We start from the raw sequence: 17,768 nt of genomic DNA, 5'->3' as shown, positions 1-17,768 counted from the left end.
TATAACAGTAGTAGTAGTAACAATATAACTAGAATGAAGATTTTAAGTATATATTTTTGTTGTAAACTAATTTAATGGCATTTACTGTGACTTTAACTATCATTAGGCACACAAAAATTTACTAAAGAGTGACAATGTTCATAGTACTTGCCTTTATACAATATCTTTGTATATTTACTTGAGTTACTTTAGTTAATTGGCAGATACGGTATTATTTCAAGCTAATATTTTAATATGAATAAGTTGATATGAAACAATTTATGGTTGACAGAAGTATTGTCTCTATATAGCAAAGAAACAATCATTGTGTATAAAAAAAAATATGTATGATCTTGATGATACATTTGTAGGGATTTAAAAAAAAATTATAAGTTTGTTTAGAGCAAGCTCTGTTAGACAAACACATCAGCTGTCAGTGGCCACATAAATACCTGATTAATAAACTTGTTTAAATCACAAGAATCGCCGTAAGCTAAACGCCAAAATAAATCAGTATAAAACTTAAAGCTTTTACCAAAAATAATGAAATCTAAATGAAATAATGAATTATCGATTAACAATAAAGCAGACTTAGTAGACTTACCTTCAGACAATTCTAAATCCAACTCCGCTAGTTTATCCCTGATGTCGTCCGGGAGGTTTGATATGTCAAGACTTTGGTATATAATATCAGCCATTATAAAACACAATAATATCTTCACTGAAATTAAATAAAGTTCAACGACAACACTCTACGAGACCATGGTAACACCTGGCCATTTTGAATTTCGAATACTTTCTGTTCCAGACTAAACCTACGGCTTGCCAGCTCGCTGATCTACGTTCACTGTGATGACCGAAGTTGCGATTTCAATTCGGTCGTCACTCTTTAGCAACCAACGGATTCTTTATCTCTTTCTAAATTCCGATAAATACGAGCGTGATTTAACGAAGTCGAACGTTAGACTTCTGTCACAGAAAATGTTTTATTCTAAGGAATTTAACACTGTTGTTGTTATACTCCGTATTCACCGTAGGAAATATTATAGAGCCAATTTAATATAATAAAAATTACAATATCAATAGTCTACTATCGAGCGTCGTGCCACTTGACAGTGACAGAGTCAGACTTGACGTGGATGGAAGTACATTTCTTCTACGGTAGTACAATATCTGTTAACAGAGAAAATAAACGACTATATTTTATCTGATTTAATTTACTAACTTTATTTTAATTTGCGGTTGTATAAAAGAGAATCCTACAAACAACGTCTAAACTTCAACTTCAACATACTACACATACCATATTAAAGCTAGAAAGTTCAGCTCGGGCTGTTTTGACGAGCGTAGCTCGGCTGGAATGGCCGTTTTTCCTATGGCTGCTTTTTAGATGTTTCATTGTTCTTTTATGTTTTTTTTAATATACGGTGTCATATTTATCTCTATCGGCTCTGAATCACGAAAGTCGAAGTGATTAACCATCTACAAAAATGTTCTTTAAAAATTAATTTAAACTCATAGTTTTTAATGATATTCGACAAAAAGGTAAAATTATGATGTAGCGTTACAATTAAAAAGCGCTTATAATGTTTTAAATTATTAAAACTGTCATCGGCATCTACTAAATCTATGGTTGCCGGTTGCGGCTAGTAAATCTGTAGTCACAGGTACTTGATTCTTCTTTCTGGTTGTAAACATTATTTTAAATTAACCGTAAACACTTAAGGGCCAAGTAATGTTTAACATCGATGAGCAGGTCGCTCATACGTAAAAATCGTTATTTAACTTAGAAATATAAAATATGTTGTTTATTTACTATAGATCTAATTAAAATATAAATATCTACTGTATAAAAAATTCGTAATTCAAGAATGGGTAAGTTTTATTCTTATAAGAAAACCACGAGTTTTACTTTTAAAAATTATTTCTTAATTTTTCAACTTTATAGTTTCTTTATACCTCACTGGAATGAGAATAAAGAAAGGTCAGATTTTAGCTTTTATTGAGCCGAGCGTGTATAAAAGAAAACGTGTTTTACGTATTCCACCTAAAAAATAAACTAGCAATGGCCCCCTAAATTAAAAAATTGGGTGCTCTAAAATAAATAACAAACAAGACCGTTGTTAATCCTTTAAGGACAAACCAACATAAAAAAAAACTGAGCTTCCTGCATCACAAGGCAACCGTCACGTCAACCCTCACCAAAATAAAAACATTCACAAGGCAACTCTGAATATTTTAATTTATATAAATTAAATTAATAAATCAAAGTATGCCATCTATGCACTTTTTCCATCTCCATTTTACTAAAAATACAGTTAGTTAGAGTTATTGACCAGACTTGGTTGCTTAGCACCAAGTTTTCCACCATGATTTGCAGTTGTTGGCAATAGACATCAGGTCACGGTTTGCCAGGGTTCAGCCATTGCGATGAGCGCTTCCAAGTATTATACAGGATCCACTTTTCATCACAGCTAAAGAGGGATAAAACATCTACTTTCTTTTTTTTTCGATTTTAAATCTCTTCATTATTATGCCTTTTGATAGTGTAACGCAGCAATCGACGCGCCTTTCTCGATTTACTTCAGTTCTTATGGTTCCCTTTCAAGCTTTTTCACCTTCCCAAATTGCTTCAAGTGGATTAATACAGTTTTATCAGTAACACTGAAGCCTGCACCGCACCAGTTCTACTTCCGCAATACCCTTCATCTCTTTGTTATCAACTTTGGTCTCCGTTCATCCACGGGGCTTGTCTGCCGGTCGAAATTTTTAGAACGTAAACGCCATAAACATTGTTCCTTCAAACCATTTCTGCAGCGCAGGTGCGTAAATAAATGTAGTAGTAAATAACGCGATATTTCATGTTTTCGCGATATTTCAATCTTGGTTTTCGAAAAACAAATACAAATAATAAAGAATATCTGTAAAAAATTGTATTTGGAATTCCTGTATCAACAAAACGTCAATTTTATATGGACCTAAGGACGTAATAAAAGGTTTCGTTCACTTACACACATTTTTGGTTTATTGACATTTAAAAAATACTCGTTGCTTAAACTTTCAATAATAAACTTATTACAGAGGAAATAGTTCCCACCATCATAAGAAAATTTAGTAATTTTTTCTATGTAAATATGTTGGCGCCAATAGACAAATCTCATAAATTCAAAGCTTCTGATTCTGAGACGTTGCTGTTATGAAGTGAAGGATAGAGGTATATTAATTAAAACCTTAGATTATAGAAGATGACCTGATTATTTGTATACTAAACTTTGGATTTCTTAGAATCTATTGTTATTTAGGGTGGTCTTTATATCTATATTGCTAAAAGTATAATAAATAAATAAAACTGTTTTTGCATACGAAGTTATTAAAACTATGTGCATTGTTACTTTTATTTATTTCTTATGTGATTCATAAATTGGACAGAGTCACAGTATGTAAGCTATACAATACCAACTATATATCTTTATTTTTATTTCAGATTTAGACACAAAACAATCAGAAAATAATAGTATTTTACTATATTTAAGCCATCAATACTCAAAGTTCACATTCAATATAAAATGTAATGGTAATCCCTTTTTGAATTTACCTAATACAATTATCAATACAGCAGAACCCAAAAACCCAAATGATATGAAAGGATAGCCTAGATTACACCCTGTAATATCAAAACTAGGAAAGAAATAAAGGAAGTAAGGATGAACCGAACCTTTAATTTATGAATGAATGCTGCAAAAGAGGCAGCTTGATTACTTAATTAAAGATAGTATACGTGAACATGAGTCATAAATTAAACTACATAATAATAAAGTAATGAATATGAAAAATCTAATAAAAAATTTAAAGTTTGTTAAGTATTTTACAGATACCAACAAACTTCTTTAGCATTAAACGAGGGAGTGGGGGAAATTTTGCGCATCGTAAACAGCGCGGGACACAAACGTCAACCGCGCGATCGACAGACGACACATCACTCTCCCGGCGCCGCGCACCACCGCCGGCCGCCCCCTCTCACATAGGGGATGTGAAACATAAAAATCTCTTCGCGCAGGCAAGGACATTTGTTCAAGATGTTTGCCGGTATCTATAAGATAAGTTGTTTTAAGTAAAATAAATAATAATATATACTTTATTAAATGTTTCATTAATAAAAATTAGATGACATGACATCCCATTCATTGGTGCAAAATAAAAGACCACATTTGTCTATGAAACTGAATTTTTCACAAATTACTTTAGATTCCTTGTGTTGTTTATTGTCTAAACTTTCTTTCTTCGAGAAAAAAATATTTGTCATGATCTCATTAACCACAATAAATTAAGAGGTTCAATTTTTTTTTATAGGTACTTAAAATAAGGCTACTTAATTTTACCATCACAGGTGATTTTGCTCACAGGTACCTTGGGTGCCTCCTAGAATAATAATTTCAATTTAGTAATCATAAAGTAAATTTAATTAGATATTCTATCAAATATAGTTATAATTATATGATATTCTTCTACTTTTTGTAGTGAGATAAGATTTTGTCATGTAACTAACTTGGATCTATTCCATAAATTGCTAAGGATCTGCAAAAAAAGGCCCAATGTAAATATCAGTGCACTAACAATTGCTCAGCTAACTGACCAAAAAAGGTATGAAAGTATGCATTTATTGAATATATTCAATATATTGAAACAAAATTGTTACTTATGATTTACCATGTACCAGAGAAATATTAAATATATTATATAATTTACTTTGGAGTCTTCATATAATAACTTTTATGCTATTTCTCGTTCTGAAATAAACTGTATTAAATAATCCGCAGGAGAGTCGGTAAAGGTTTAAAGAACTAAGTAGTTAATTAATTTTTTACACTGAATATCATCATATAGATTTAGCTATCCTATCATATATAGAAATATAATAGCTAAATAGATTCAGAACCTTTGAGAAACATAAGCACATTTAGGAAAACAAACTCAGCAATATTGGGATAAAGTTTGGTATTACAATTACTTAGCCTAAACATGACTTAATAGATGCTTTAGTAAGATACTAATAAAATCATTTTTCTAACATACGTTAATTTTTACGTTCCTTACGTTCGTATATTTATTAAAATTTGGCATTAGAGTTAGTGTTTCATAATAGTATGGTTCACATTTGTAAATAGTTATGACAATAATTGTGGTAAATCATAAAATTGCGATACGCTTTGTGAACAGAAGAAACCAGATAACATTTATTATTCTGTCCGTGTCATATTTGCCGTGTTGTACTGCACCAGTGTTTTAGATATTGATATTTTACATAACTATAATCGCAAACAAAATAAATAAGGGTGAATGTTGACATTTTCCCATTGTCCATTACATAAGTTAATGTTGCCAGCTATGGAAATTAATCTCCCAACCAATAACCATTAGAGAACCTCTATTAACGTGCTCCACCTAAAACATTGTTTCAATGAAATCAATGATGTAGTAAAATATATGAAATTTTATTTCTATACTTAATTGTGTTCATGGACCTTCCAAATTTTGGATAACTGGAACTAGATAATTCCGATTTACTTAACTCGTCATCAAGAGCAGAGGTTCTAAACTCACTTATTATCAATTTAAACTGTACAGATCCAAAAGCCTGTCAGATTCAATATATTGGTCTTGGATTTTTTAGCCAGAGACGAACCTGAGACCCTTTAGACCACGCTTGAGACCTTAATAACCGGTTATCAAATTATATGCCGCTTCAGTTACTGAATATATTTACCCCTGTGCCTTGAATTTATTTTTATTCTATTACTATAGATTTTGCATGGCCCTTAAATCGCTGTCAACGGAGTACAACAATGTTGTTTATGTTGTCCTAATCAATATTTCAACTTCATGTACTGAATCTCGTAGTGCTTTTTAATTATCTTCCTGCAACTATGGTTAAAATTATAGCAACTCTCGCGTGCATGTAAAAAGCGCACAGTGAGGGTGAGTTTAACGCTCGGAAGTATAAAATATAATGATCATTTATTAGATACTTATTGAAATCGATAAACAGAAACGCTACTGCAGCTCTGACTCCACAAACAAACATACACATAATGTATTTATAAATGCTTTTGTGGCAGTAGTCAGTTAATATTTTCTGTTACGTTAATGCAAAAAAAGTGTTAGTGTAGAAAATTGCAGTTTTCGAAATGTAAAATAAGCTCAGAGGAAAATATAATTCGTATTTAAGCGTGACAGCGTCAATGCACAAATACTTATTCATACAGACTATACTATAGCTAAATACTATTCATTTAATTCTGTGGTCTAGCTTTCTACTTTATAATTAAGTAGTCTGTGGCGGGTACTACTCATCCGCCAGGTCACCAGGTGACGCTAGCGGCGCTTTCTTCTGTTCCGGTCGCGTCGGCCGTCATTTCCATTTTTCACAGTCTAGTTTTTCTGGTAGTGGGTAGTGTATATGGCAAATGAGCATGTTGGCTATTAAATTTATTCTCGTAATGGCTGCCACGATCAAAGTTTAATCCATTGGTTATGTCATGTAAAAATAGATCATACTGATTAGTGATATACTGAAAAATCAGGAATCAGAGTTACTGGACAATGGTTGCTAGAAAAGTGTTTAACTAATCACGCTGGACGTTTTCCCTTGAATTCGTTTGTGCAAAATCTAAAACTAAAACGATATCTATGCTTCGTAAAAAGCGATTGTATCGTGTTAAATACTAATAATAAGCCGAAATAATGGATCCAAGATCGTCATCAGCCTTGTTTAAAAGGGCCGAACAATTAAAAAGATGGGAGGAGTCGGATACCAACAAGCAGTCTGCGGTCCCGAAACGCGCTACAAGGATACAATTTTCTCCTGGGATTGTTTTTCTTGCAGCTTGTACAGCTGGTGATAAGGAAGAAGTACAGCGATTGCTAAAACTAGGCGCGGACATAAACACATCAAACGTAGACGGCCTCACAGCTCTGCATCAGGTCAGTAAATTAGCACAGTAATTTTAAATTGTCTTTATTTGATATATACTTTGCAATATTTTATGTCGGGGTTTCATACTAACTACAAAGTCTAAGCTGTATCAAGATTAGTCTACATGCTCATGAGTGTGCTAGTATTAGGTTTAGCTTAGGTTTGTTTTCTGGACTTTGTCCTTATATCTTTAAGGATTTTAACTACAAAACTTAATAATGTATATCTAGAAGTCTCAAACTAATCTTAGCAGGATAATGTAATTGATAGTAACTAAATACCATGAGTAAATAACATATGTGTTAAGTTTGAGAAGTAGGCAGTCTAGGTATGATGAACCATTATTACGGCAAGATTATATTACTACTTATACTTTAAATTCTTACATAGTGTTTAAAAAGTATTCTACTATGTTAACAATGTTGAAAAAATGACCTATAAAGAAACAAATTTTTTTAAAAATTTATCGTTGCTTCTGGTGATTATATATTATCGCCTAAATATCTGACTTAAATAAATTGGTGAAACTCAATAATATGGGTTGAATAATTTTATATTAATAATATTTATCTTACACAATAACTTTTATTTTTGTATACATATTAGAACTAAAGCTTTTAAATGAATTGTTATTAAAAATAAATATAAATTGTATATGAATTACCCATCAATACTTAATGTCCTTGTATTGCAGTCTTGAATTTTTGAAATTGCTCAAAATCTGAAACCTAACCTTGTTGTACATGTTTTTGAAAATCATTTCTAAAATAACACATACTGATCATTTTTTAGAGATGGTTAATAATATAATTCTTTAAATGTTGGTCCCTTTTATAAACTCATCTTTTAAGATTTAGTATGACAAACACAAAACCAAAAAAATACTAACACTTATTGTAGCACCGCCACTAGAACACCAAGTAATACTTTACAACTGGTACACATTGTTTATTAAAAAGTATCTAAAGGTTCAAGTTTTAGAGCCTTAAATTGGGTTTTTATGTAAGGAGATAATACAAATACTAATAAAGGGTAATGTTTTGACTACCCAAATAAAAACTGAAATACTTCCTTCAATTATTTATAAACATGTAACCTTTCAGTCCCTTTAACTCTGTAAAAGAATTTATTTGCAGAATTTTAAAATGAGAGAAATATTTATTTAAAATGTATCTTTTACCATTTATAAATTCCATTAAGTGGAAATTAACTTTTAAAGATTATATTTTTATACACTAATATTTGTAAATTGAAAAATTATTTGCTGAATTGGTTTGAACCATGCATATTGTGTTTTTATGATTGTAAGTTAATTTTGCCTAATAATAACTTCATTTTTTTACACTTAAGTACAGAAGATTATGTGCTAATAACCCTAATAAAGTTATATTCTTAAACATTATTCATTCATTTTGTAACAAAACTGAACAAGCCCAAATGGGTTAGACCTCATAGTGTTTAAAATCATGTTTGTGAAGTGGAGAAGCTTCACAACCTCAACAGACAAGTTAGTAACCTGTCCCAACTTTTGTTGACCTTCAGGAATCTTAGATATTAAAATTTTAAAGAAATCTTTAGTTGCAAGTAGATTTTGCATAATGCAATTACAAAAGTGTAATTACATCTGTGTAATAAATTATATTTGTTGCAGTATAACATATGTGTTAACTAAGTTTTTATCTTTATTTTTTCTATGACAAATACGTGACTGAGGGTTTTTAGGTAAAATTTGTTCCGTTTTAAAACAGGTATTCCTTTGTTTTAAATCAATAATCAACATCGCAAATAATAATATAAACTTATTTGTAATTAATTATTACTTCCGTTTTTTTATAGCCCTAGAATGCGGCATTGCTTCTCACGTGAGTTTGGTTTAGCAGTTGGAATAACTTTCGATTGTTTCTCCCGACCACTAAACGTCACTGGGCCAGATTTAGAATCTGACAGCGTCTACTACTGTTCGTACTTTTTAACTGTCATGGGGGAATAAACCGTATTGGATACATCGACGTTTAGATCACCGTTTCTAAATATAATTGATATCGCAGTTCGTAGGAGATTTCTCTATTATCTATTTCATGATCCTATATACTACCGACTAGTACAATAGCAGAATTCCTATCTTTCCACCAACTACCTAATATTGTTTATTTTTATAGGGGCAATTCCTTTTTATTTTATAATTTAGTGTGTTAGGAAGCACGTGGGCTCGTTTTGAAAAAAAAAAAGTAATTTCCGTTGAGTTTTTAAACTATCGAATGTATAATGAATGCTTAAATAATATTTAATGTAAAAAAATTTCTAACAACGTTCATTTAAATCGTTATACTTATGAAAAACTTGTAGTTTTTTTAAACAATTTTCAAATATTTCAAAGGCTCATTTTTTATAAATAACCCTGTACATAGCTTCCATTGCTCACGTTGTGTGACGCATTTGAATACGATATTTTAGTAAACCGAGTTGCATAACCAATACCAAGCCAGCATATCCGAAAGTAAAACTTATCTTCCATGTACTTAGCTGCATTAATGCTAAAATACATTGGCTGCACACAGCGTCTTTTAGTTGCTTTACATCTCAGTTTGAATTGACTGTAATAAATTAAAAAAAATATACTTAAATTTATGTACGTTCATTTCAGACACAGTTAGATTTAAAATTGTATTATATATTTATTAAAAACACATTTAATTGTGTAATAGTATCGACTTATTGTAAACATACAATACCTACAGTATAAATAAATCTACGTCACGTATATATCGAAAGATATGTTTTAAGAATCTAGTTCGCTTGTCTAGAATGATATTGTCCCATCTAAATTTAGTTTTTGTATGTTTTATTCGTCTAGAAAGCGATGAATTGCATTGTGCTCAATAATTATTTAAATCTTAAATACAATCAATTATTATTTGGAATTTAGCCTAAGAAAGCGACGCGCAGTATCTCTTATTTACATAGACGCGCATAAAGTATTCTTTGTTTATTTAATCTAGCTAGGTAATAATACATTTTATTGAATCTTATAAATTATATTCTATTTTAGGTTTGTGACCGTGTCTGGAATGTTAATAGTCCTCTTATTTAAAGACGGGTAGGGATTTTTAATGTATAGGTTGATTTTAGCCAACATTTATTATTATTAGGTAATCATTCTAATGCATGGCGCTTTATCGATTCAACCTAAAACTCTAGCAATGCAGAGTTAAGACGGGATAGTATGTCAATTACTTATTGCGTCATCAGAATTATAATTATGGTTGGATGCCGATCAGGCTAGCGCTGTCTGTCTGGCTTTCAGAAACAAATAGCCAGCAAGCGTGTCGTACACAAATGTTACACAGTAATATTTATAATGTAAATAAACGTGTGCGTGCTTGAAATCTCTGACTTTCTGCGGCATGTCGCGAATTGATATAGGTCATCGTCTGTTATAATCTGTACAAATTCTAAAACACAAGCTTTATGTTGCCATCATTACACAATATATAAATATGAGTCTTCACACCCATAGATACTTATCATTAATTCAAAAAACTAAAAATAGAACGCGCAATTGAAAAAGGTTTTCGTATGTTGTAGTTTTAAGACGAAGATTTAAGACTTCTTGAAATTAGGAGTTTCTTTTCACAATTATTATTTATATTTAATTATTATTTTGGCAGCGCGTGATCGCGGATGCGTTTTGTGTTCGGCGCGCAGCGCAAGTTGTTTTATAATAGTATTAATAGTACGCGATACTCATTGGATAGGTATAGAAATTTAGGTCGATGACATCGTGAACTTTTTATTATTTATGTTGCTCCCGTTTTCGTTAAATAACAGCTAAGTTAAATTTTAGCTTTTTTAATCAGTGTATTGAATGAAATATAGTTAGTATTAACACTTTCAAGTAGGTATTAAATTATGGCATTGGTAATTACATTAATTTATCGAAATTGCGAATCGATGCTATACAAATGAACAATTTAGCACGTAATCCTAATTTTGTTGAATGAACTTAGAAATTAGGTGCTGTTATTGAGTGACCTTAATATTTAGTTGAGTAATTATTTACTGCTGACCTGGCGGCACACAAAATTAAAAATGAAGGTGGAAATACAGCCACGTCAATACAGCAGTGAGAGACTCCTTGATATTAATTACGTCATAGGCTGCACACGCGGCTTGAATGTTTTATTTTAGTGTTAATTGTAGACGTAGAAACGGAGCTGACTGACAGCGATTCCGGCTGTTACTTGGCAAGAAATGGGTGGTTTAATAAATATAGGCGAATGTTTATTTGTCAATATAATACGTATCACTAGCTGTTACCAAGAGAACGTTACAGTTTTACAATTTATCTTTCATCCGTAGTTTCAAATATTTTTTAGTTATTGTTACAATATTTTATTTTTGTGTAGTTTTACAGACAAAATTATAAATAACATTGAGAGTATATTTATCGAATTAAAAAACCCAAAATTTAACTGTTATACCTATTTGTAAGACATATTATTCGTAATTATTATTATGAACATCCAATCAACCTTTGTAATATTATTGAAAACTATGTGTAGAAGCTTCTTTGGTGTATATACATATAAATATACAAAGTAATATTGTCTTTTACACCCTCGTATTAGTCAACCATGCTATTATTAAATGATGTAATATAAATTACGTCTTTTAATTAGGCCTAAATTAATGAAGTAATATTGTTAAGTGGAGGGATTGTTTATCCTAATTTAATGAGCAAAGAGTTTTGTCTCACCAGGATGGGAATGACAGCGAACATTTACTGTACATATTTAGCGTTTGCTCACCGTGTAATGAACTCGTTACATAATCCTATTATTATTTATTCTAGTACAGTAAAATGATATCTATAATTAAAAAAAAAATGTTTTATATGAAAGCAATGTAAAGGAATAGCACAAGTGGCAAAAGCTATTGACATGTTACTCTGGGTACTTGCCAATCCTTATCTGCCCTTGAACATGTTGGCTCTATTTCGAACACAATCGCCTTGTTAGACAAAATTAACAGTGTCTATGCGTTCGAAAATTATGGATTTTTAGATTATAAAAAGTTATAGGCTAAAATTTTTGAGCTTGTTTTGAAATTGGATCTAACCAGCTTGAACTGAAACAAGTAGGTTTCACTTGGAATTCATTTTCTAATCACATTCGGAAACGCATGCCTTATAGTACTTGTGATAATTAAATTTAATTGTGTAAGCTGTGCGCTTTTATTTATGTATGCAGTGCCTGTAGTTTAACCCAAAATAGTTTGCTGAGTTAAGATCACTTTGGCCGAGACCCTTCTGATATTTCGAAACGTTGCCCAACGATCATCCAGCAGCACCATTGAGATATACAGAACTCTTTAGTGTAATATTGTTATTTGAAGAAAAAGTCATTTTATAAATGCATAGCGAAAGATTGGTTACTTTTTCATACATCTATAACATGTTTGCGAACTTTCGAGAATATTATGTTAAGCTAAGCGATTAAAATATTTGTGTATAAGTGAACTATATATATATAAACAAAGATGAAACTGTTGCTAAGCGCAAAACTCGAAACGACTGGACCAATTCAAGTATTGTTTTTTTTTAATTTATTCCTTAAACCCTAAAGAAGGTTTTTATGGATCGTAAATTTGAAAAATATACAAATCAAATTGAAAAGTTTAGTTTAATTAAGTACTTTTAGGTTTTCAATACGGAAAAGCGATCGAACTCTCATGCGTAGCATAGCAAAATGTTACATATGGTTGTATGGTACTACTAAAAAGGAATCTAAGTAAAAATCATACTAAGGCCAAACGAAGTTCACGGAGGCAGCTAGAGTTTGATACAATTTGTATTTAAAATAGTATAAAATTTTTAAAGCGACAATAGTTAGAAAATTTGTGTAGGTTGTGTTTAATAGCTTATTAATTACTGTCGTCGACATTCTATTACTCATTCAACTGAGACTTGCACGAGACCAATGCATAATTTATTGTGGAATGATTATTGAAGATGATTTTCACTTCCGATTATTATGTTACGCTCGGTTGCTCACAATGTTTTATTTAAAACAATTTAGTTAAACAGTCTAAATTAACGCAACTGACATATTAAAAAGGAAAGAGTATATAATTTTAATGTAAATTATATTGAGTGCCACTGAGAATCACCAGAGCGAATTATTTAGAAGCCTAGCGACCTATATAATGCCATGTTTCGCTGTTAGTCGGCTCCCCATTATATCCACTTGGTAATGACGGAGCAATAGCTGAGCGCAACTTCCTCTTAAAGTGACAGCTTAGCTTTATTTGTCAAACTTATATACTTTGTTAACCTACTTTCTGTAGATGTAAAATAAATTTTGTGTGTGTTTGTTACATGTTAACAATCTGTTTTTCAGGCATGCATCGACGACAACTTCGACATGGTACAGTTTTTAGTTGAACATGGAGCAGATGTCAATCGTGGCGATAATGAGGGCTGGACCCCGTTACATGCTACAGCTTCTTGTGGCTTCGCTAGTATTGCAAGGTTAAATTCTTTATCACTCGTCCTTTAGTTTTGTAAAATTTTATGTTACTCATACCAACGGTGCTAAGTGCTTAGTATATTTGTTATATGAACTAAATATGTTACACCCAGCCACCAATGTGTAAAATTCTCTGAATTAACATTGGTGGTTTCTATTGTTTACAAATACAAATGTAACACTGTTCTCTGCGGTGTTGACATGAATTAATTAGTATTGAAAGCTAATTGGATACTTAAAAAATAAAGTTTGTGCATTTTTATAAGCATATGAGCAAAACGGAAGCTTTGGAGAGCTATTGTCTTAAAGTGGGGATGCAGGTAATTAAAGTTAAGTTGCAGTATCATCACTTTAAATACGTACATGGCTTGCTGTACGAAATAAAATGTAAACTTTGAGTTAATTCGACGTGGTTACGGAATTTTTTGTAAGAATGAAACGTAGTTTCATCGCAAAAGAACCTCCTTTCAGTTGTTGCTGTACGTGGATCCGTCATTTTTTACTGTTCAATTATACTATTACTCCAGCTATTATTATTACAAAAAACTCTGGTAGCCTTAATGCCAATTTAAGAGAATCATTTTTAAATATATTTTTTTTTACAAAAAACACGGTATAATTATAGAATTATTTTGAAAATTCAAATATTCTATACTATTTTTTGTCCAATGAGGATAAGACGTTCTTAATAATAAGTGACCTTGTCTCTATAATATAAAGAGTAAACTATGTCAGTTTAGTAAAATTATTTGATATAGCCTGTGTAGTTTGTGAATGTCTTTTAAAATTTTAATTTATTAGACATGGTATTGCAGAGTTTTTGTACATATTGTTGTCTTCTATACAGATTTAGTACATCACTACGCTCTATTGTCAATAATTTCCAAAATAATATTAGTGTAGAAATCATGTACTCTTATTTGTTTCTCAAATAAAATAATGAAGTGTTGTTTACAGGCATCTTTTGGAGAATGGCGCTGATGTGGCAGCTGTTAATTATGACGGAGAGTTGGCTATTGACATCGCTGAAAGTGATGAAATGGAGAAGCTTCTACAGACTGCTATTGATGAAAAAGGTAGGAGCATCAGTAATTTAGCTGAATAATTAGTATAATAGAATAATTTTAGTATATATTTATGATAATTTATTGAGGTTTATGTGAACTTTGAAATTCCAGGCGTTGATTGCGAAAAATCACGCAGCGCGGAAGTTATTAAACTTAGCAACGATTCGAAGAACTGGGCAGCAAATGGGTACTCAGATGTCCGAGACCCTAAAACTGGAGGAACACCTTTACACGTCGCTGCTGCAAAGGGCTATATTGATGTAAATATGTTATTATTAATAACAGCTTTTTAACGGAAAATTCAGTGGAACAAATCGAAAGAATATTCTAAATGAGTATTTCAAAAGCACTTAAAATACTAAACCCTATATTCTATATCAATGTCTAAACTTTCAAAAGCTTTCCGCTTTTGAAACACGGCTTTAATAATTTCTTCATAAATTAAACTTACCTTCAATGTGTAAACTAATATCTAGGTCGTTGTTAAAATCGATATATCGAAAGCTAATTTCACTTAATATTTCACAAATGATATGCCACGAAAATATTTGTAGATTTATTCACAATCAATGTTTTTGTAGTTAAAATGATGAAAATAACACGTTTTATGACGGACGAGGCTACAGCATTGATTATTACCGTGGGAAAAGTCATTGTTTCAATCGATAAATTGACAACCTTTGGTGGTCGCATCGTAAACTCTTTTCTAACATTATTTGTCAATATTAAGGTTTACATAGTTTTATTTTCTTATGTCCCATTTCAAAGTAACGTAACGTAAGGAGTGAAACTTCTTTATTTAATTATTGGTTAAATAAAGTTAAATTGGATAAACTTTAACAAAAGGCTTTTATTATCATAGACATGAATACAAATAATACATTTATTTCATTTTACCTTACTAAGATTATTACAGAATTTAATTAATTGTTATAGAATTATTACAATAATTGTTATCGTTATTATATATTTTTGTTATTAATGGCTTCAAATCAACCGCGGTAGGGATAAGAAAAAGATGGCGCGTAACTGAAAAATGTGACGGTATTTTTTTTCCAATGCCGATAAAGAAGTTTCACTACAAAAAGAAATATAATGCAACTGGTAACTGGTAATGTAATGGTCTTCTTTGGGTAGTTAAATTTTTAAGCAATAAGATTTTGTAAAATTGTCCATTATAACTCTAATTGAAACATAACCATTGAAACATATTTTTTTGGTAAAATGTGACCGCAAGCTTGATGCAAAATTAAATTCTATTTTTAGGTGGCAAAGACGTTATTAGAGGACTGTAACGTAGATCCAGATAGTGTAGATTTCGAAGGATATACACCCTTACACGCGGCTGCTCTTTGGGGCCAGAAAGAAGCTGCTGCTATATTATTTAAATTCGGGGCTGATCCTAACATCAAGAATTATTCGGTAAGGTTTAAGTGGATAGGAGCAGTGTTGGCCTAGTGGCTTCAGTGTGCGACTCCCATCCCTGAGGTCGTAGGTTCGATCCCCGGCTGTGAACCAATGGATTTTCTTTCTATGTGCGCATTTAACATTAGCTCAATAATGGTGAAGGATACCGACTTGCCTTAGACCCAAAAAGTTGACGGTGTGTGTCAGACACAGAAGGCTCACCCACCCACTTGCGTATTCAATTCACAAACGATCATGAAACAGATACAGTAATCTGAGGCCCAGATCTAAAAAAAAAGGTTGCAGCGCCATTGATTTTATTTGTAAGTGGATATAAAGAAAAAAATAACGGTTTTTATTAAATAAGCTAATAATGTTAAAAATTTTATGAATTTTTACTATGCAAATACTATAGTTATTTGTTTTTATTATGACACATTGATTTTAAAATACATATATGGTTCATATTACTCCTTCCGGAATATAAAGTATAAACAACAGTGCAACGTCGTACCGTAAGATTAAACACATTTAAACTGAATTAAGACGAAAGATCGAATATTGTGAAGGTGATTTAATAAAAATTTGCTTTATTGGAAGCTCACTCGATAAGAAAATAGTTGTACTGTGTCAGTTTATTTATTAGTACTCCTAAATAAACTTTTGAGTTTCACAAATCATGAGCCCGGACTGACAGAACTGGTGGTCTATTATATTATAACCCTTATTTAGTGAAGAATGTCTTGTCACGTGTCATAATGACTTTAATGAATACAATAGATATTAAAGTAGTCAAAGTCTGTTATAACGAGATCAAACTATTAATATTTGGTCGTAAAACGTTGTTAAGTATCTAATACAATAGAATTCAGTCGGGACCTTTGATTTTGGTCAATAAAATCAGTATGTTGTTCTAAACGATGTCGTCGTAAACGGTTTTGACTGTATGTCTATATTTTTGTAATATATATATATTTTAACTTATAATAATCACTCGATCCAGCTATTGATTATATTTTAAATTCAACAATAATTTTGTAAGTAATTAATTATTTCCAATTTGATTACAGGGACAAACATGCTTAGACCTAGTCGACCCAAGTATATCAGCCTGGCTGAAAGAGGCAGCGCAAAAAGCGCCGCATCGCGTTAATAATAACGTCAAACGCACACCACAGAAACATGACGTGAAATCCGTTGAAATCCAAATACATAATTCGGATATTGTTAACGGTCAGTATACAAATTTCTATTTAGTCAATAACAAGCTCATTATAACATTGCATCCGCCCAGTTCTACTAATGAATTGCTGAAGTTCATTTGTGTAATTGGTGCATAACTCATATCATGGGGCAGATAAACCACCGAGCTCCGAGATAATTACTAAGATCGAAGGGAAGCCTCCTAAAGCACGACCGCCTTCGCCGGATCCTACGGAGAATTCTGAGATTGTGATACCCGATGAGCCGCCATCTTGGCGCCGATCGGCTTCATTCAGGAGCAGGCTTCAGGAGAATACACGTAAGTGCATCTAACACTCAAATGGATATAAATAAATTAAACCCCCGAGTAAGGTAGTCTCATAATTTTAATTTGTATTTGTAATCACAATAAATAAAGCATTCTAAATAACTAACTAACTTACTAAATTACTTGGAGCCAGTGGAGATTTAAGTATTTGTTCTGTCTCTTTAATTGTTTGGTCTAGAGGGTGCGCCTCATGTTCGCCATTTTAAATAAACAATTGAACAGCTCATCTCCCTCTCCAAAGGTTAAACTTTTGTGTACATACTTATATTCATATTTCCAAAGTT

The 17,768-nt window shown here is 31.5% G+C and overlaps 2 protein-coding genes and 1 long non-coding RNA gene across 18 annotated transcripts in view; 1 reads left to right on the top strand and 2 right to left on the bottom strand.

Annotated features, from left to right (window-relative positions):
• Positions 1 to 1,017, bottom strand: part of LOC123718375 (disco-interacting protein 2) — a 39,983-nt gene extending 38,966 nt beyond the window's left edge. For 3 of the 4 annotated variants that reach the window (XM_045674778.1, XM_045674780.1, XM_045674781.1), the window contains exon 1: positions 584 to 1,017. In XM_045674778.1, coding sequence (XP_045530734.1) covers positions 584 to 677 — 94 coding nt within the window. In that variant the 5' untranslated portion in view covers positions 678 to 1,017. The remainder of the gene's footprint in view (positions 1 to 583) is intronic. The other variant, XM_045674782.1, reaches the window with a different exon arrangement.
• A 2,345-nt stretch (positions 1,018 to 3,362) lies between these two features.
• On the bottom strand, positions 3,363 to 5,340 carry LOC123718376. Its single transcript, XR_006755019.1, has 3 exons — positions 5,053 to 5,340; positions 4,359 to 4,398; positions 3,363 to 4,069 (listed from the first exon to the last, which is right to left on the bottom strand). It is a non-coding gene; the product is annotated as an uncharacterized LOC123718376 (long non-coding RNA).
• Positions 5,341 to 6,368: 1,028 nt separating this feature from the next.
• Positions 6,369 to 17,768, top strand: part of LOC123718427 (protein phosphatase 1 regulatory subunit 12A-like) — a 28,814-nt gene continuing 17,414 nt past the window's right edge. For 6 of the 13 annotated variants that reach the window (XM_045674897.1, XM_045674895.1, XM_045674894.1 and 3 more), the window contains exons 1-7: positions 6,370 to 6,960; positions 13,351 to 13,481; positions 14,437 to 14,555; positions 14,658 to 14,806; positions 15,813 to 15,968; positions 17,024 to 17,186; positions 17,311 to 17,475. In XM_045674897.1, coding sequence (XP_045530853.1) covers positions 6,721 to 6,960; positions 13,351 to 13,481; positions 14,437 to 14,555; positions 14,658 to 14,806; positions 15,813 to 15,968; positions 17,024 to 17,186; positions 17,311 to 17,475 — 1,123 coding nt within the window. In that variant the 5' untranslated portion in view covers positions 6,370 to 6,720. Of the gene's footprint in view, positions 6,961 to 13,350; positions 13,482 to 14,436; positions 14,556 to 14,657; positions 14,807 to 15,812; positions 15,969 to 17,023; positions 17,187 to 17,310; positions 17,476 to 17,768 lie in introns of all 13 variants that reach the window. The other 7 variants (XM_045674900.1, XM_045674898.1, XM_045674896.1 and 4 more) reach the window with 4 other exon arrangements.

Source organism: Pieris brassicae, chromosome Z, assembly GCF_905147105.1.
Source record: "Pieris brassicae chromosome Z, ilPieBrab1.1, whole genome shotgun sequence".
NCBI classification, from domain to species: domain Eukaryota; kingdom Metazoa; phylum Arthropoda; class Insecta; order Lepidoptera; family Pieridae; genus Pieris; species Pieris brassicae.
The sequence above is the reverse complement of the archived record's forward strand: the minus strand, read 5'-3'. Positions and strand labels throughout refer to the sequence as shown.